Source organism: Mercurialis annua, linkage group LG4 (assembly GCF_937616625.2).
Source record: "Mercurialis annua linkage group LG4, ddMerAnnu1.2, whole genome shotgun sequence".
Taxonomy (NCBI): domain Eukaryota; kingdom Viridiplantae; phylum Streptophyta; class Magnoliopsida; order Malpighiales; family Euphorbiaceae; genus Mercurialis; species Mercurialis annua.
Window position 1 is genome coordinate 23,943,668 of NC_065573.1, and position 20,749 is coordinate 23,964,416.

The 20,749-nt window shown below is 30.3% G+C and overlaps 2 protein-coding genes across 2 annotated transcripts; both read right to left on the bottom strand.

Annotated features, from left to right (window-relative positions):
• Positions 1-8,395: 8,395 nt before the first annotated feature.
• Positions 8,396-10,367, bottom strand: LOC126676219 (uncharacterized). The gene is made up of 3 exons (XM_050370378.2): positions 9,805-10,367; positions 9,588-9,634; positions 8,396-9,159 (listed from the first exon to the last, which is right to left on the bottom strand). The coding sequence occupies exons 1-3, from the start codon at positions 10,006-10,008 to the stop codon at positions 8,565-8,567; spliced, it is 846 nt and encodes a 281-aa protein (XP_050226335.1). The 5' UTR covers positions 10,009-10,367; the 3' UTR covers positions 8,396-8,564.
• A 2,230-nt stretch (positions 10,368-12,597) lies between these two features.
• LOC126678142 (protein VACUOLELESS GAMETOPHYTES-like) lies at positions 12,598-13,809 on the bottom strand. Its single transcript, XM_050373030.2, has one exon. The coding sequence runs from the start codon at positions 13,731-13,733 to the stop codon at positions 12,711-12,713; it is 1,023 nt and encodes a 340-aa protein (XP_050228987.1). The 5' UTR covers positions 13,734-13,809; the 3' UTR covers positions 12,598-12,710.
• Positions 13,810-20,749: the final 6,940 nt, after the last annotated feature.

The following is a 20,749-nucleotide window of genomic DNA, read 5'->3' on the forward strand; positions in this document are numbered from 1 at the left end:
GATTGGATCTGTTTCACCCTACGAGAAGCTCAAGAATATAAAACCCACTGTAAGCCACTTTCGAGTTTTCGGATGTGTGTGTTATGTTTTTGTGCCTGATCATTTGCGGAGCAAATTTGATAAGAAGGCGTTGAAGTGCATAGTTGTGGGATATGACAACGAAAGAAAAGGGTGGAGGTGTTCTGATCCAAATACAGGAAAATGCTATACTTCGAGGAATGTCATATTCGATGAAACTTCCTCGTGGTGGTCATCTCAAGGAATTGTTTTCCTGACTCCAAAGAGAAAGAAGAGAGACTACAAGAAGAGTCTCAAGAAGACAAAGTGATCGAGCAAAGTACTCGAGAAGTGGAGTCAAGTGAAGAAAATAGAAGAAGTCAATCCCCGAAAAGAGCTAAATCTCCATGGCGCACATGAGTATATAAACGGACACCGGAAGAAGAACGACCAAGCCAACTTGAAGATGATATTCAAGAAGAGATTCCGGTAGAACATGAGATACAACTTAGAAGAAGTGAAAGGCAAAGAAAGCCGAATCCTATATATGCTAATATAGCACTTGTCGAACACCACAGTGCGAAAGAGTCTGCAACATTTAAAGAGACGGCTTCACATAAAGAATTAAAGATGGAATACATGAACATTGGAATTCAAAAGGCGAAAGCGACTTGGTTAGGTAAGCAGTAAATATTTCACGGGAGTAGTCGTTGAGGGGGAGTGTTATGAAATCACCGACTTACTCCCTTATTCTCTATTTTTCTAATCTTTTCTATGTTTAGGATTAATCAAAGAAACACCTAGAAAATAGGGAAAGTCCATAAAATTCTCACCGCCATACATGGCTATATATATGTAAAAGTGCTTCTATTTTATGTATGAGAGCATAAGAGAAAAAGCAAGTGGTGTGTGTGCAATAGTGAGTGCTGTACGTGAGAGTGTGCAAGTTTGAGTAAAAAGTGCTAAGTGTATACTAATTACACTTTTATATAAATAAAAGAAGTGTGTTCATTTAAGTTCTCCTTCAAGACTAACACAAAGTGTCAAGGTCGTGGGTTCAATTCCTCACACAAGCGCTCCCCCTCCCTAATTATCAAAAAAAAAATAAAAAAAATTGAAAGTATTATCCTTAATTGACTCAAAAATTGAGAGGGTGTCCTTAATTGATCGAAGGCTGAATGTAATTTATTCGATTGCGAGTCAAATATTCGAAAATTGAATTGATACTTTGCTTAAAGAAAGTTTGTAACACTATTAGAAATCCTACTTTTAACGATGGGAAAAAAGAAAGAACCCGCTTGAAAACGGTTTTCTAACAAATTGCCGGCAAATTCTATCCGTTAGCATTTTACTTGTCGCTAAATTATTTAGCGACGGAAAAATAATTAATGACAAATTTTTTAAAAATGAGCGACGGGTTTTAGCGATAGATGGATTCAAATCTGTCACTAATTTTTTCAATTAAATCGAAAAATAAATTATTATTTAATTTGTCGTCCAACGTCATCCATCCACCCGCAATTTTTACAAACTTTCCAATAGATCCATCCAACCATTATATTATCTGAACCACTATAACCCACCCATATTCTTATTATATATTTTTATATATTATATTTAAATATAACTAAAAAAACAAATATTTACTCTCGCATGTTACTTCCGCTATCTAAAATAATTATTTTTTGATAAATGAATAGTAAATAATAATTTTTAATAATTTTGAATAATATTTTTAAATAAATGAATAGTACAAAATTATTTTTTTAATTAAATATATAATAAATAATTATTTTTTAATAAATTTTTTATAATAATTTTTTTGATTATTTTTTAATAATTAATTTTTAGCGACGGATTATAAAAATCTATCGCTAATTTACTCCCACCAATTATTTTTTAAATTTAGCGGCGTATTTTAAAATCTGTCACTAACATCATCAAATAAATGGACGGGAGTTAATTATTTTTTCTTAAATTTAGCGACATATTTTAAAATTCGTCGCTAAAACCGTCAAGCTCTTTTAATTCATGATCCAAAAGCTGGATAACACGTCGAATCTTTAGAACTAAATCCTCCAAATTTCAAAAACTTTAACCAAAGGATTTTCGAGATTAGAATTTTAGTGAGAACAACGAGAACATTGGCCGGAGCACGACGAACCAAACATGTCGTTTTGGGCTGAAACGTTAGTCATGAGTTTGATCTATTTTTCGGCCAAATTGTACAAAATAAAAACGACAGAGTTGAAGAGGACGTCGATACCTTCAATTTGATATAAAGAATAGTGAATTCCGATATCGAGATAGAGAGATATCGACCAAACAATCTCGACATATCAAAACCGTTTTTTAAAAAATATATCGATCACAGAAAAAAAACGTACTATAAATTTTTTCTAGAAATATATGCATATACACTGCCATGTGTCGCTGCGCAAGAATCACCATCTGTCGCCGCGCAAGCATCGCCATGTGTCGTCTCATCTACATGCCACGTGTCGCCTCTTCGACGTTTTAATTTCAGTTTCATTTCTTTTCAAAAACAACATGGACACGTTTTTAGATAAAATTTTGCTGACTTGGACATCCAATGGGAGCGCCACGTGTCATGCCACGTCAGCAAAAATGCCATTAAAAATGTGTCCATGTTGTTTTTGAAAAAAAAATGAAAGGTGGTGCCCTGAATTATCACGTTTTAAAGGTCGTGTTATTTTTGCAATTTCGTGTAAAGGTGGTGATTTTATATGTAATTAACCCTTTTTTTAGTCCCGCTCACCCACTCTAACGAATAATAATTTCCAAATTAAATTATTATTTCGCGATTAATAAATTAGACCTATTTCAGTATATAATATCTTAACTTATATTTGATCTTTTTCAATTTAATTATCACAAATCAAAACATATGACATAGCTTTAATACCTTAAAAATTAGGGGTGGGCAAAAAAACCGGTCAAACCGCAAAACCGAACCGAAACCGTAAAACCGAACCGGAAAATATGGTTAACCGGTCCAAGAGTTTAGGTTTAGGTTTTAATTTTTGATTTTTATGGTTAATGGTTTAGGTTTAGGTTTTGGAATTTTGAAAACCGCGGTTAATCGGTTAACCGGTTTATAAATAATATATATTTTTATAGATTATATATATACATACATACGTTTTTAATTATTCAAATAAAATATATTTTACATCTACACATATAAAAATTCTAAACAAAAAAAATATTTAAAAAATATTTTATTTATCAATATATTTTTATTTTAGGAGTATATATATATATATATATATATATATATATATATAAATATATAAAGAACTTTATTTTTCTTAATAAAATATTTATATACCTAATTGAAATAGAAATAAATAAAATTTATATTTTAATAATTAAATAGAATGAAAATTAAAGTTTAATTATTAGACTATATTTAAAATTTTATCGATAAATTTTATCTTTTTTATATCTAATTTTTTTAATGGTTTCATGGTTAAAAACCGCAAAACCAAAAAACCGAACCGTTTTAAATGGTTAACCGATTTAATGGTTAACCGTTTAAAATTTTAGGTTTAGATTTTTAATTTTAAAAACCGAACTACTATGGACCGGTTTACATATTACCCTCGTGGACCGGTTAACCGGTCCATGCCCACCCCTATTAAAAATACGATGGGGTGTTACATTAGCCCCGATGAAGGCCACTAAAATAAGTCATGGACATGGAGTTGGGAAGTGGTAATGCAAAGGTGTCTCTGGAAGGGGAAGAAAAAGTGCGAGGGTAGTGAATTTGAAATTCTAATTTCTAACCCATTTATTTCATCCATGAGCTTTAATAATAAAAGTGGGGGGAATTTTAATATTATATATCTGAAGAATCAATAGAACTTTTGATTACAAGAATTCATTTTAAAAGGGGTTTGATTTCAAATATAAGGGAAATTAATGTTCCTCATGTTTTTTTTATTACAAAGACAATAAATACTTTATGTCATATGATTTCTATTTGAATGAGTCAAAAAATGAAAAAAAAAAAGATACTATAAAGGCAACTTCTTCATATTAGGTTCTATTATTAACAAACTTACGTGAAATTCTTACAAATTTTAAATACAAATGTTGACATACAAAATTGAACTGAAACCATTAGTGAATTATAAATTGGTTGGTTAGTTTCATTTTTGAATTAAAGGTCACAAATTGTGATTAAAATAGCCAGTAAAATTTAAAATTATTTTAAAAAATAGCTATATTTAACACAATAAGTATAAAATCAAGTTAAATGAAATGATTTTGAAATTATTCGTTAAAATTGATACTGAGTGTAAAATATTAGTATTTTTAATAAGCCTAATTTTAAAAGGGATGAAATGAGAGATCGATTCAAGTGGAAAAAAAGAGCAAATTATTTAGGGACTCCTGAGTTATACCATAATTAACAGTTTGATACCTCTTGTTTCAAAAGTCTATTTAATGGTCTCTCAGTTTTAATTTCGTTAACTGAGAGATCCTTCTGTAAATTTGAGGGACCAAATCGTTTAACGTATTGAAACTCGGGTACTAAATCGTTTAAAAGTGAGGAACCAAATCGTTTAATAAAATTAAAAGTGAGGGACTAAATCTTCACAAAATTAAAGCTGGGATACCAAATCGTTTGAAAATAAGTGTCGAAATTAATGGAGGGACCTAATAGTTAACGGAATTAAAACTGAGAGACTATTAAATAGACTTTTTAAATAAGAAGTATCAAACTGTTAATTATAGTATACTCCAGAAAACTTAGCGTAATTTGCTAAAACAAACCATGATCAATAGTCAAAAAAAAGAGTGATCGGAGATTAAAAAGAGCGGCAGCCCAGTTCCGGCAAGGCCAGCAATCGAACATTACATAGTAAAATTATAAAAATGAAAAATGAATAATAATTAGCATTAATTTGAACCACAAGGCGTACGAAATTAATTTTTGCATGCACAAGAATACAATTGCGAGCAAGCTAGCAGCTCTACCCCACCCAACTCCTGGTGGCTGGTGGCTGTTGAGGCTTAAGGAATTATCCACTTAGTGCACATGCTTATCTCATCATTCATCAATCAAGGACCATGCTGCAATTCGAGGGCCCTGCAAATTTTCCTGAAGATTTCTCAACTTTCCTGAATTAATAAGTTTCATTATCCTTACGAGAAATTCTTAGGTAGATTCAGTTTATCACGTCTTACGATAGTGCCATTATATTAACGACGTGTCATAATATGATATGTTAGTTCACGGATGACGTGGTAAACTGAGTCTACCTAAAAATCTCTCTATCCTTAAATCATAAGATATCAATGAGTTTCATCTATGCTAACTCGGGATTTAAACTCAACACCTTCCTATATTCAACACGATTCTTGTATTGTAGTGCATAATAATGCACGCAGAACAGCAAAAATATAAGCATAATTCTTGCTTAACCCGATTCATGTGATTGATACTCATCACATAAATTTTTACATTGTGAAATTCATTTTGCATGACTACGATTAGTTGATGAATGTCGGTCTACACACTGTCTTTGAATATATATAGTTTTTATTTTAATACATATTATGATTAGTATAAGAATGTGATGTACATGTAACTAATTATTTATATAGCTCAAATAGTAAATACGCTAAGCAGAGTTTTGCTAAGTTCATGAGATTAAATCAATTTACGATTGGCAGAAATTAACTCCTCTCCAATGATTTAAAAAAAGAATGTGATACACGTACATAGGAGTATGAATGTTTTTTTACTAATAAACAGTAGTTATTTGCATCCTTCTTGCTCGATCGATGTTGTAGCTTTCGGTGTTTGAAAACATATCGAGTAGCCGAAATAATTTTGACTTTTTCACTTATTGTGAGTTTGCATATTAATAAAATCGTAATTATACAAAATAATCAATAAGACATCTTTAGAGCCAAAACAACGAAAACATTACTACTGATACATAATGAGATTGTGCATGAGCGAAAACCGGCTTTTAAAATAATCTTAAATAATACAATCGAGAGGGAAACTATATTATATATCTCTATAGATGCATTTTTTTTTTGCAAGAAATTCATACTATGTCAGAAACAAAACAGCCAGAAAATTAAATAGAAAAATAAATCGTGATGTATCGACCAATATTAGTAATAAATTTATATACTCACATGTAAATCAAGAATGCCCATGACAACTAGAGAAGTGCATTATTCATATATAAATGAATTAATTGAACAAATCAAATTAAATTTTAATTTGATTTATTTTCGGCTAATTTAGTTCCATAATCGAACCAAACTAATGCACAGCCTGAACATCTTGATTAAACTATAGCTTCATATTAGTCACAATTGATCCTACATCATGGTATATGTCAATTCTGGTTTTTAAATAAAGGAAATTATTGCATTATCCAAATTGAGAATCTTATTTAAATTTGCATGACATTAGGGTTTATATTTGTAGAAATACAATAAAATAGTATAAAATAAGTGTTTAGTTTTAAAATGTTATGACTGATATTTTTGATACATATATATGTGAATATTTATTAAAATAAATAATTTAAATACATTAATTGACCTTTTTGACAATATTTTTTAAAATAATTAAAAAGTTTGATCCGTAAATTTTATGAATTGGATTAATTATATCTAAATTTACATTTAATTAATTTTTTATTATTTTTCTAACTGGACTAATCAAGTAAATCCACGTAAGTAATCTATGTCGGTCAAACATGTTCTAGATATAATTATTTCAATTGGCATAATAGACGAATCATAACTTTTTATTTTCAAAATATATCTATTAAAACGGTGAAAGTTTTAAATATATAAAATCTGTCTGCCATATTAAAATTAAAACATGAATACTTATAGATGTATCTTGTACTAAAATATGGATCTTTTGATTCTAAAGACTTTACCACCAAAATAAATAAATATGGAGATTAGAACTTCTGTTGAATAATTAATAATCTCCATATGTGAGACATTAAAATTACTTTTATTACTTTTAATATTTAAATAAAAACTATTGTTACCAAAAAGTTATTTTAAACATATATATCCTGAATGTTTTACAATTAGCTAGATAATATAAAATTGATAAATGTGCGATCAAAAAAATAAAATAAAAGTGATAAATGTGTTTTTTTTATATAAATGATAAATGTGTTTTTATATAACTACCTTGTATATTTTTGAATTGTACTGTTGACTAGTTATAAATTTATTTTAGGTAAATATTTTTCAATAATTAAAAAAAAGTATCCTTTTGCTTTATTTCCGATTTATGTATACCTTGTTTAAAAGAGCTACTCTGAGTAGGACTGATAATCCGTATCACCATAACATTTAAACGAGTCATACATTCATTTAGAAATAGTAGAATTTTTTCCAATCCAAATAGAACCAATTTAAGTAATTATGTCAATATGTCAAACCACATAGAACCAAATTCTAAAAAAAATGTCAATATGTCAAACCTAAACACGACACATTAATTTAGCGGGAAACCACATAGAACCAAATTCTAAAAAAAATGTCAATATGTCAAACCTAAACACGACACATTAATTTAGCGGGTTAACACGTGTCGAACTGTTTAACTCGTTTACTGAAAAAGGATAATAATGAATTACATATTTTATTTGTTTAACACATTTATTAATAATCTGTTTAATCTACTTAGTAGATTCTTTTAATTGAATAAATATAATTAAACAAAAATTCTCTAAAATAGCCATATATATTTCAACATAATAAACAACAATTAATAATTATATGTTTATATGAGTATCATTGGTCATATATAATAATTTAGTTAATCAATATAATTAATAAACATGTTTAAATGTGTATTAGACGGGTTAACCCGTCTAACCGAGTATTTAATCATGATATAAATGGATTGACCCATTTATGACACGAACTTATAAGAGCTCAATCCAAATTCGTTTAATTTTTATGTCATGTCATATAAACGGGTCATGTCAAAAATTGTCAGTCTTAACTATAATGTACACAATACTGACGAATTCATTCTCTTACCTTCGTCTTAAAAATTCTAACTTCAAATTTTAAACAGCTGCATATTTGAGTACAATTCGAATACATAACCTTACTTAAACAGAAGAGGATCTTATCTGAGTGTAATTCGAACCCATAACCTTACTTAAGCAGAAGAGGATCTTACCAACTAACTATTTTTGGGAATTAAATCTCTCTAGCCTTTAAATAATGAGAAATATAACTCAGACGACTCTCATTTATATGTCTTACGGTAAGAGTAATTTCCTCCCTACATTATATATACTTTATGCATTATACTATAAATAATTATTAATTAAAGTGCATATTTAGCCAGATAATCTCCCAGTAAACACAAAACAAACTTATATTATACCTCATTCTTTAACAAATATTCTAACCATATCGTCAATAAAGAGCTCTAGACAAAAGATCCACACCATAATTAAAAAAATATAAGAAAACAGCATCTATCTGTTCTTCACAAAAGAATCCAAATCAAGAACATGGAACGATCCTCATTCTCTTTCAAAAGCTACATTATCTGCTTGACCCAACAAGCTACTAATTGATCGAGCTTTGACTATTCCAAGCTTCCTCTTCGACATTGAGTTCATCATCAATGGCTTCTTTTCCTCTGATCTTGCTTCATTATCTTCCTCACAAAAATCCATTTCAACACAATCACCACCAAGTTGCTCATCTTTAACATCTGATCCCAACGATAATAGCGGTTTAGCAGCACCAACTTTCTTTAACGCGGGTCTAGTTCGAACACTGGTCATGCTTCTAAGCCTTCCTTTACCTAAATGATGCTCGCAAAGAGAGTATCCCACGAGTGTTTGTTGACAACATCTCCACCCTCTTCCGTTCACACGACTGCACCGCGATCCCTCCATTAATACTGCACCGCCTCTGTCCCGTCTCTTACTAACACTCTCTATATCTTGATTGTTTTTATCGCATTTCTTGTTCATTTTCGTTTTCATTTTCTTATCACCTTTTTCTTCCGAGTCGGAAGTTACACTCCCTGTGATCCTTTTCTTTAACGGAAATGATTTTTCTTTAGTAACCATACTTGTTTCTGTGTCTGCACTCAAGAAACTTCCGACCCTAAACCAAGAATTCGACTGTTCAAGATTTGATTATCCACAACCACACATATACATGAAATAGAGAGACTAGTGCAAGTCCATATAGATGAAGATGCGTGTGTATATTATAGATGGGGACCATTATCCCATGCTAACATGCACCGTATGGGCATCTATGATTATGATCACAGATATTAGATTACATCAGAAGGTTAAGCTTTAATTGTTTCTAAGCTATGTTAAAAAATAAAATAAAAACATCTTGTTAAACAGTATTTTCCACTTATGGTTTAACTATTTTTATTAGTTGGGTTTCTTTTTTTTTATTTTATTTTTTTACTACAAGGTTTTCATGAAGGAAGAGAAGTTTAATTAATTACATGAAAAGAAGTTTAATTAATTATATAAGTAAAAATTATTTAACTTTAAGCTTTCTTTAATTCTAACCTGAAATCATTACCCTTCTCGCCTTCTTCTCCCTCATTCAACCAAACCTGCAGTTGACAAGAACAAAAATCACATTAAAAATTAAAAGATCCACTGAATTGTGGTGGTGCAAAATAATGTCAAGAAATAAAATCCAAGAAACTGTTTCTTTAAGTTACATTAAGCACAAGTGCAGTCGTAGCAAGAATCAAGAACTTGAGTAGTTTGTTGTACTAACCGGGCAATCTTTGGTCTCGAGCTTATCATCACGGATCGGTTGACTTGACTGATCAGAAGAGGACGGAGGATTGAAGTAGGCAGCCGTGTCATCTTCTTGGAAAAGACTCTGATGAAATTGCACCACCGGCAAGCGGAGATCTGAAAGTGGCACCGGCGAAAGTGAAGATATAGGGTACGGTGCTTGTCTTTTCCGAATCCTCATCGGGTGCAAGACTTGATTTTCTTGGTGATTTTGTTGGATTGGTGTTGATGATGAGAGCCAAGCCAACAAATTATAATAACACAACTAACCAAGACATGAAAATAAAACTAAGCTAGTTTTAGTTTAGTTTCTCTCTCTAGCTTTTATTTGTTGCACCATGAGAGAGGAGAGGGAGGGGGAATAAGAAAAGTAGAGAGAGAGAGTGGTTGCACGTGCGAAGGAGAGGATGTGGGGGAATGACAGGGTGAGGAGGTAGCAGGTGAAGGGGAGAGAGAGAGGAGGAGGAGAATCAGAGACAGGGTACGGACGAGGAGTGACAGAGTGGATGGAGAGAGAGGTAATACAATATGATGGGAGTGGGTGGTTTTATCGTTTCTACTTTTTTAGTATGCTACTGGCTCCCACCTTCACAAATCTCTATTTTTTATTTTAACATTTTAGTATTCAAAATTATTAATTACTCCTCTCCTAAGTTGGGGATGTAATCCGGCCCAACCAATTTTAGCCCAAATTTGGCAATGGCCCAAGCTCGGATATATTTGTTTAGGGTTATTTTTAGAAAAATAACTAAAAATATTAAGAATATTTATAATATTTAACTCAAATCAAAACTTACTCCAAAACTATAACAAATAAAGATTAAATTAAAGACGAGAGTTTGTTGTTTCAAGATTTGTTAATCATTAACCTTGAAATATTATAAATGAGTTTATATTTGTACCCATTGCATAAGTCAAGTAAAAGAAAAATAAATAAAAATTGTTTTTTGGAAAAGAATTTTGACACCCCTTCTACACAAGGTGTCGCGCCCTCTACAAATGTAAGATGACAAAACTCTTTAACGGCTAGTGCCACATGTCACCCATTCATTGGGGCATCCAAAATATATTTTTTGGGCCTTTGATGGTCCTAAAAGTCGCGCCCAAGATGTTCTATATAGCACCAGTGACATTCGTAAAAAGATACGGTTTTGAAAAACATTAATGTCGCGTCCGCTACTCCTTTGTCGCCCTTTCTACACACTGTGTCGCCTCCTCTGTAGATTTTCACCCTTTCTGCAAAATTTGTAGGGGGAGACAACAAACCTGCTGAATTGAAAATTCGATTTTTGATAGAAGGCTCAGAAATGATCCGTATAACACTCAAAATAAAGAAGTATGAACAAACATATTTTATTAATAAACGAAAGTTTGGGCTAAAACTGACTTTTTACCACTTTTATTTCAAATTATCCCAATCATTTTCAAATTATGAATATTAAACTCAAAATTAATATTTCGGGATTCTAAAATAATTTATTTTAATTTAAACTTAAATTCTTTATAAATTTCTTTAAAAATCCAAAAATTCCCAAAATATTATTTTTGGCTTTCCGTATCTTTAGTTACTTATCCATGTACTTAAATTCGTACTTTAAATTTAAAAACTATCTTTCATAGTCCCGATTTTCTAAATCAGAAAGCGTGAATTAACGATTAAAATTTTCGAGGAATTACAATACTCATTTTAATTCAATAAATTGAATATAATTATATTCATGTGTCATTATTAAAAAGTGATGTATATAAAATAAATTTATCTGACTACAAATAATAATATAATCATTCAATAATCCCATATGAAATTTAATTATAATTAATAAACTTATAAGATTTGAGTAAAATTGATAAAAGAATTATATATTTTTAAATTTATCTAAATCATTATAAATTTGCCATTTCTCTTAGTTTTTTAATATAATTTCATTCATAAAAAAATATTCTATATTTGCACAATTTGTAAAAGATAATTGCACTCTTAGAGCTTCTCATTTGTCCGGTTTGAACAGAAACTAATTTAAATGTGATAAGCGCACTTAATATGAATTGTTTAGTTTATACATTCTTTTTTTTTTTAATGTGCTGACTGTTTTTTTTCCTAACCTGCTTTCTTTTTCTTTCTTTCTTCATGTCTTCGAAACTAGTTTAAAAAAAGTACCAACGGGACAACATAGCCAAACTGAAAAATCAAAGTGTTCTGTTAGCTCAATTGGAAAATTTTAAATTAAATTTTCATTATTCGATTTGAAATTCTATTTTGCACTTCTTGAATATACTTTTTTTTTTGTGTAATCCTTAACTAAATTGCACTCTTGTTTTTTGATAATATTTATTATTATAAAAGAAAATATAAAATATATTTGTCATATTATTAATCAGCTACATATATGTCTAGGGCATGTTTGCATGCACTAATGCCGGGTTAATTATTTTCAGAGTCACCGAATTATAGTGTTTTTATAAAATGGCTACCAAATTACAAAAAGTTATAAAATAATTACCGAAGTATATTTTTTTACAAACTGGTTACCGAACTATAAAAAATTACAAAACAATTACCGAAGTATTATTTTTTTACAAACAGGTTACCATCTTGATGATGTAAACAAGGAATAAAACATTTTTTTTGTAAAAAAAATAACAGTTCGGTAACTGTTTTTTAATAAAACTATAGTTCAGTAACCATTTTATAATTTTTTATAATCCAGTAACCATTTTGTAAACATACTATAGCGCAGTCACTATTTTATAATTTGGTAACCGTTTTGTAAAAAACACTATAATTCGGTGACCTAAAAAATATTTAACCCCACTAATGCCAATCTTAAGAACCAAAGAGAAACAAAGTAGAAGATCACTGAACTTGATCGAGCGTATCGCACGTCAAGTGAATGAGAAACCACCGAAGATACTTGCCAGAAGAATCTGACCTGCTTGTTGGGAAACACCTTCCAAAACTCCTTTAATCACCATCCCCGTCATATTATTCTCCGTAAATCTGTTATTTCTTGGAGCCTCAACAAACCCATTATAAGGACTAATCGGACCAGCCATACCACCTGACCTGTAACCGGCCATTTGATCAACAGGATGCTCGAACCAACTTGAAGATCCTACAGTAGGAATTACGTTCGGTCTCCAGAATTGCTGCTGCTGCAGCGGTGGTGATGGTGATACCATAGCTGATGATGCAAATCGATAAACCGTAGGGTTACCAACTTGGTTCTGCTGTTTCTGCTGAATCATCGGATTAGCAGCCTGGTTTTGCTGTTCCTGATAAATGGGAGCATCAGCAACTTGGTTCTGCTGTTGCTGTTGCTGTTTTGAATTCGTCTGCGTGTCAGCGATAGCGCAGTTAAGATGAGCATCAAAACTACACGATTCGCAGCGATAAAGCCAGTGATTTGAGCCAGATCTATTACAAATATCGCACCGAAACGCTTTTTTATGATACGGAGGAGAGAAACAAAGATTAAGCACATGATTATGAGAGTTAGAACTTTTGACAGAAGAAGGCATGTGAGCACAAAGAATATGCAGATCAATTTTGCAGTCCTTACAGTGGTAACAGAACCCTGTACCGTGATCCCCACAAGCGTTGCACTTGAAAGAACCTTGAGAATATACTGGAAATGGTAGCAGAGTTAGGGTATGGTGTGGATCAATCGGATGGTTCTTGGTTGGTGGCATTTTTGAGCAGGTTTTATGGAGAAAATAGCTGCAGGAAGAAGTGCAACTGTACATCCATCCATATGCTAGTAATTTGCAGGCTGCACAGGTAATTACTAGTTCGTTAGGTATAATTTGAGAATTGAAATTCAGTAGTTTTAAGGTATGTGGATGGCTGAAATGTTGGAGAATTAAATCATGATCATGATTATGATCATCAAGATGAAGCCTTCCCATATTTTTTTGCTTAAAGTTTTTTTGTTTTCTGATGTTTCTATCAATGAAGGAAAACGATGATATTAGAAATTATGATCTGATGAATGGAGTGCAGAGAAAATTAATTTAACACCGAATATATCAAGCAAGATGTGCCAACATGGCTAATTGATTAGGAGAGTCACTAAATTTTCAAAATATTTCATTTTGATCATAAAATTTTAGTTTGTTTTATTTTGGTCAGTCACATGAAATTCGAGTTGATTCTTGACTGCTTGTCTGTTCATATGAAATAGTAGTAATTTGTTATAAATAATCAAACACTTGATTGACACATGCGCATAATATAACATGAAATTATCATAACAGTATTTTCGTTGAATGAAATTACAATGTAATCATTGACATAATAAAAAAAATTATGATAAATTGAAGGTTTACTCATTATAAGACCCCTATACTTCCAATTTTTTTTTATGTATATAGTTCTTTATAAAAATTTATGGGCAAAAGGGCTCAAAAACTACCCACCTTTCATTTTTTTTTCAATAGCACCCTGACCTTGTAATTTTTTCAATAGCACCCTATTTCGTATTTTTCAGTTTCAATAGCACCCTAAAGCATCAATTTGAACTTTTTTCATTTGGTTAATATTCAAAAAAAATCCTTCATATATATCATAAGTTCTAAATATTCTAGAATGTCTTAAATTATATATAAACGCCCTCTTCTTCACAAAATAAAAACAATATTTAATTAAATTAGACCCGTGACGGAACCCGTGACGAAATCCGAAGACGAGCTCCTCGTCTATGGAGGAAGACCAGCTCTGGTCTTCCATGAGGGAAGACCAGCAGCTCGCTGGTCTTCCATCTTCCCTCATGGAAGACCAGCGAGCTGCTGGTCTTCCATGAGGGAAGATGGAAGACCAGCGAGCTGCTGGTCTTCCCTCATGGAAGACCAGCCAGCTGCTGGTCTTGCTCCATGGAAGACCAGCTATGGTCTTCCATGGCGGAAGACCAGATCTGCTGGTCTTCCATGGAGGAAGACCAGCAGATCTTGTATGGAGGAAGACCAGCAGCAGCTGGTCTTCCGAGGAAGACGAGCTGCTCGGCTTCCTCCGGAGCGGGTTTGTTTTTTTTTTAATTTTAAATTAAATTATTAATATATATTTATTTATTTTTTTTGGATTTATTTGAAAGATTTTTAAGTTAAAGGACTTATTTGAATTTGTCCAAGTAGAAAAAAGTATAAAATGACCCTTAAATTTAATTGTTTTAATAAGTTTAATGCTTATAATAATAAAATCATCTTTTTTTAAAATTTAGGGTGCTATTGAAATCGAAAAATACGAAATAGGGTGCTATTGACAAAATTACAAGGTGAGGGTGCTATTGAAAAAAAATTGAAAGGTCGGTAGTTTTTGAACCCTTTTGCCAAAATTTATTATTCAATAGGTCCCTGTATAATTTATTATTTATTATATACAGAAGTCGTGTACGTGTTAACAGGGGCGTAGCCAGAAACCAACATTAAAAAGGAGAAAATAAAAATTTCTTCATATAATATACAAAATCTGAAAATTTATTGAAATTAAGGGGAACAATACATAGTAATTGTTTAATTAACATGATAAATTTAAAAAAAATTACTTAAAGAATTTGTATATTTAAAAGAATAAGTGGGGAAAATGCCCTTTTTATCCTCTATGTAGCTACGCTACTGTACGCGTAGCTCAATCTCTTTCGGATAGGCCCTGGAAGAAAGGAAGGCTAAAATGCCAACAGACGTCTATTATTGAATTCACCCGACCCGTTAAGTGGTTAATAATTTCCACGTTAAAAATAAAAAATGCTCTTAGCTAGACTTTCAAATTTTATTTTTACATAGTCCATTCTTTAATTTTTTTGTATATATCTATGCATTTTTTATTTGGTCTCTCTTAATGTGTTTCATGTCGAGTGTAACAGATGCTCATTTTCCATCCAAAAAAAACTTAAAATTCAAAAATAAATTAAATACATGGACGATATAGAGATAAAAGTTTAAAAATTAAATAAATAAAATTTTGAAAATATAAGAGCTTAAAGATGACTTTAGCCTAAAAATGAAATAACTTTAAAGTTTAGTCACTCCCGTATAATTCGAGAGATTATTAGGTAAATTCAGTCTACCATTCGTGGATTAGTCTATTACTTTATAACACGTGATTAAAATAGTGGCACTATCATAATTTATTTATTATTTTTTTACACTTTTAAATAGTAATATTATGATAATGTTATTATTTTAATGACGTGTTATAATGTGATAGATTTAGTTTATGGATGATGTGAGGGACCGAGTCTATTTAATAATTTTTCCGTATAATACCCGTAAAAACATCCATATTCGGATTTAGACTTATTTTCAAAAGATTTGTCTTGTTTCAGATGAATGTATCGTATAATCTGACCCATTTATTATAAATTTTAAAATCTTGATTATATGGAAGACAAGGAAGCCGGCATAGGATGATAGTGAATAATGAGGTAGACTTCTTTTCATATTTAATTATATAAATAAATTGCACTCTGCTATAATTTCCTCAAAACGATAAACAGGGAATAATAGATTATTTGTTTTTATATATAAGCTTAGAAGGCAAAATTCATACGGAGGCCTCTCTACTTTATCGGTTTTATTCGAGAGACCCCTATTTTAAAGTTGTTCACGTCCGGATCTCTGTACTTGGCAAAATCCAATTTTAACACCATTGGTTGGAGGGAAATTGGCAAGTGTATTACACTCGTCGTTAACTACAAAATTTTCCGTTAAATAAAAACAAAATATATACTCCCTCCGTCCCAATAGAGTTGTCCACTTTACCTTTATTACACAGTTTAAGAAAAGCAATTATTGTTTATGGATTTTGTAAAATTTTCCTTACTTTTCTTGTCATACCTCTATTTAATATAGAGTCCATTTACAATTTTTTTTTGTCATATGCTAAACTTCAAAAATAATAAAGTGTAAGTAGTAACAATAAACATGAATGACATTCATAAATGAATGACATTCATAAATGAATGAGTCATTCAACGTCAAATGATGATACTGTTAGACAGTCATCCAAAAGGGCTTATTAGCCACCGAATGGGCCACCCAAAATAACATTTCGGAAAATTAGATCAAAATGGTTGTCACTTCAACTCCTCATCATCAAGAAAGAATATTTTTTGTATTTATAGATATTTGATAATTATCTTTAAAGATGAATTGACGAAGTTGAGTAACAATTTTTATATTAGTCTAAAATTCCGATATCTCTGCCATATTTTAAAGGGTTAAATGCAAATTCATACACCAACTTTGACCTAATTTGCAATTACAACATAAACTTTTAAACTTGGCAATGTTGGTAACCAACTTTCATTTCTTGGCAAATTGGTACACCGACCAATTATAAAACGACAAATGGCGGTTTATTACAATGTCCACGTTAGTGTTTTTTGAGTTTGGTGTATCGATTTGCCAAAAGTGTAAAGTTGGTTACTGACATTGCCAAGTTTTAAAGTTTATGCTGTAATTGCAAATTAGGTCAAAGTTGGTGTATGAATTTGCATTTAACCCTATTTTAAAATGCCAAACAGTAGCCAAAATATAGAATTATGCCATCAAGTTTACATCTATGGTTACTTTGTTTAATTAAAAATGTTACTTTATCAAATTATTACTATTAGATGAATCATAACATTCATCCAATAGTTAAATAGATAAAGTGCACTAAATACAAAGCAACCACAGAAAAAGCCATGTAAAACATAGTTATATATATATATATATATATATATATATATATATATATATATATATATATATATATATATATATATATATATATATATATATATATATTATTGCCATATAAAGCAGACTAATTATCAAGACATTCTATTAGTAGGCCACTATTTTATCATCCATTCGCAACATCAAAAGTTAATTAAAGTATCAATTAATTAAAATCAAACGAGTTAATTTCAACAAAAGTTGACAAAGTAATTATTTTTAATTAATGTTTAAGATATTTATTATCATTTCAAAATGTTTAAAGTATTATATAAAAAAAGAAATTTAAATGAAAGATAGCCAAATTTATAAATTTCATACGAAGTGCCAAAATTTATGATATAAAATCATGCCAATATTTATGATACAAGATCACGCCAAATATATAAACTTTACTTTTAGAGCATTTATAATGGACTTTTCAAAAATTGTGTAAAAAATCTAAATATAAAACAATATTTTAATGGACTCTTTATATTCAAAAATAAAATAAACCGTTTAACTCTCCAAGCAAAACAATTCTATATTTTAAGAAACAAAATATGTATTATATACTTTATTACTTCTTTTGTAATTATTAACTTTTGCATTTTAATCTTTGTGATCTCTAAAAATAAAAATTCGCTTAAATTTAGATTTCTATTCATTATTATTGGGAATTCTCTTAATTTATTGAAACATGCTCTTTATAAAAAAAATACCATTAAGATGCTTTAAAGTGAAAGCGCCAAAAAAATGATATATAATCACGTCAAAATTAACAATACAATCTGAAAGCTTTTTTAATAAAAATATTATAGTGATAAAGTAAAATTTTATAATATTAATATTACTGAAAATTAATGTACACTCAAATAATAATTTGAACTATTGTTTATTCAATAAAAGAATTTTTATAGAAAATATTTATTTTTGATAATTAAATTAAGTAGTTCGTTTTTGAAAAAGAATGAAGAAACTAAAAAATGTTCATGAAAAAAATGTAGAAAAGGGTTGGTAAATGAGAAACCATTATCAACAAATCACTATGGCAAAAGAAAATAAAAAATCTAGATAAATGTTTCTGAAAAAAAAAAAAAGTGCTTTAGAAGTAATATTAATTAAAAAACAGTTTGAAATCCGGAAATTTGTATATTAGAAGTTAGAACAATGACTTTGTTCAAGCAACTCATTATTTAAAAAAACCCTAGCCGTCTCTCTTTTTGAAAAACCTCTCAAATCTAGTAAGTTTTTTTCTTTTTGTCATTTGGGAGGTTCTTTTTGGTCATTTTTGGCCTAAAATCACCTCCCTAATCTCTCATATTCAGTATTTTTAGCTTTCTCCATAGTTATTGTCTTTAATTTTGAATAAAATTTATTTCTTGGCCATTTATGGTTTAGATCTAGAAATTATTTTCTATTCTAGTATCTTAATTTCATTAGATCTGATCTAATCGAAATTAAGAATAGTTTTTTTCATCGTTAGAGATGAAATTGTTTTTTGCGATGCAAGCGACTTGGATCTCTAAAACAATTAGAGCCACCATCTTACGACGGATTTCGCCAAATATCGGTATGTTTTGCGTCAATATCGATGATGTCTTTAATGTTCAAGAGAAGAGATATGTCACAGAAGATGTGATTAGGGACTTTAACGATGAAGTTATAGCTGCTAGCTGTAGCAGTCGTGCGATTAAAGTTAGTATTATCATGGCAAGCGAAGCTAATCTAATTCCCTTTATTTTAAAGGTTGTAATAGATGCTTTCAACAACAACTCTTTGCTTTGTAATATTATGAGTTTGATAGCAAATGACTACTTTAGCTTAATTGGAATGCATAAATGTTAGAAAATCTCATGTGGTAGCATATGACTATTTTAGTTTATCTAATTGGTTGGGGCATGTCCCTCCGATTATCAAATTCTATGTATTGGCTGATCAATCAGCTTTTGATTAATAGAACTTTTTATCTCAAAAAAAAAACAATGACTTTGTTCATTTAGATTTGTGTCATCAAAACATATACTTATGATAATAATTTATCATCAATATCAAGAATCAAGACCGAGTAATGTCTTTAAATTCAGAATATGCATATACAATATTAAGGAATCAGCGTGATAACATAATTGCTTAATTTTTGTAAAAAAGGAAAAAAAAAACAGATTTCAATAAGGTAACCACCGTAAAAAATACTACATTTTCAAAGAAAGGAAATTTGAGAGAGATTCATGAAACTTACACGAAATGAGAAACCTTGCGCTTGTTGTTATCACGCTGATTTTATTTCAAACAAATTAAAATTAATTAAAAATGCAAACTAACCCTCTGCTGTGCATGCGTCTCATGGTGTTTGTTTTTGGGCAAAACCATCAACTTTTTCCTCATGTATATCCATCACACGAGGCAATCATTAACATTCCATTCTCCAAATTTTGGTAGAGGCCGGCCAATGTCTTGCGACGCCGTGATCACTGAATAACGTTTGATATATTGATTGTTAGGGATCGATAAGTCACTGTTTTTACAATTTATTTTTAATTTATTCATTAGTGTATTTTAAATAAGGGTAATATAGGAAAGTTGAGCGTAAAAGTTAGTTACTTTTTGAAAGTGGACAAGAGTTTTGAGACAAAAAAATTTCTCAAAGTGGACAACTCTATTGGGACGGAGGGAGTATTAATAAAGTTATATGATGCCACATCAGATTTCACTTTAAAAATTAGGAGCAAACTTGAGGGAGCAAAATTAATATTTTACCATCTTCTTCAAAAGACGTTATCATCTTCTCCTATTATAACTAAAACTGGAAGTTTAAATTTCAAACAACAAATTTATAAAAAAGAATTGGAGTAATATGATGTGGATCCTTTAATAAACATATAGATCTTTAAGTTTTAGCAACATAATGTCGTCAACAACTATTTTCGATTTCTCTACGCCATTTCATGCTCTGAGTTCAAAATATTTGTCTTATTGTTTTGAAAATCTGAGAACAACCCACTTGCTAAAAGTGAATTTAAACATAACTCATATGGATGGATTGATGAAGAAAAACCCAGTTGGTCCTTCTGGTAAAAGAAAAACATGAAAATCTGAAAGTTCTAATGACCCAATTCAGATTGCTAAAGGGAAAACTGATTCATCATCATTGGTAGTGAACAATTGTGAGGAACAGTGTAGAGAATCGAGTGTTTCTGTTGACGGTGAGTAACCAGAAAAAGCTTGAA

Bases quoted from the DNA above. Each gene is read 5' to 3' on its own strand.
- LOC126676219 (XM_050370378.2), bottom strand. From the start codon at position 10,008: ATGAGGATTCGGAAAAGACAAGCACCGTACCCTATATCTTCACTTTCG. The intron at 9,635-9,804 runs GTTAGTACAACA...TGTCAACTGCAG, and splicing joins TCGAGACCAAAGATTGCCCG to GTTTGGTTGAATGAGGGAGA. The intron at 9,160-9,587 runs GTTAGAATTAAA...TTCTTGGTTTAG, and splicing joins GAGAAGGGTAATGATTTCAG to GGTCGGAAGTTTCTTGAGTG.
- LOC126678142 (XM_050373030.2), bottom strand. From the start codon at position 13,733: ATGGGAAGGCTTCATCTTGATGATCATAATCATGATCATGATTTAATT.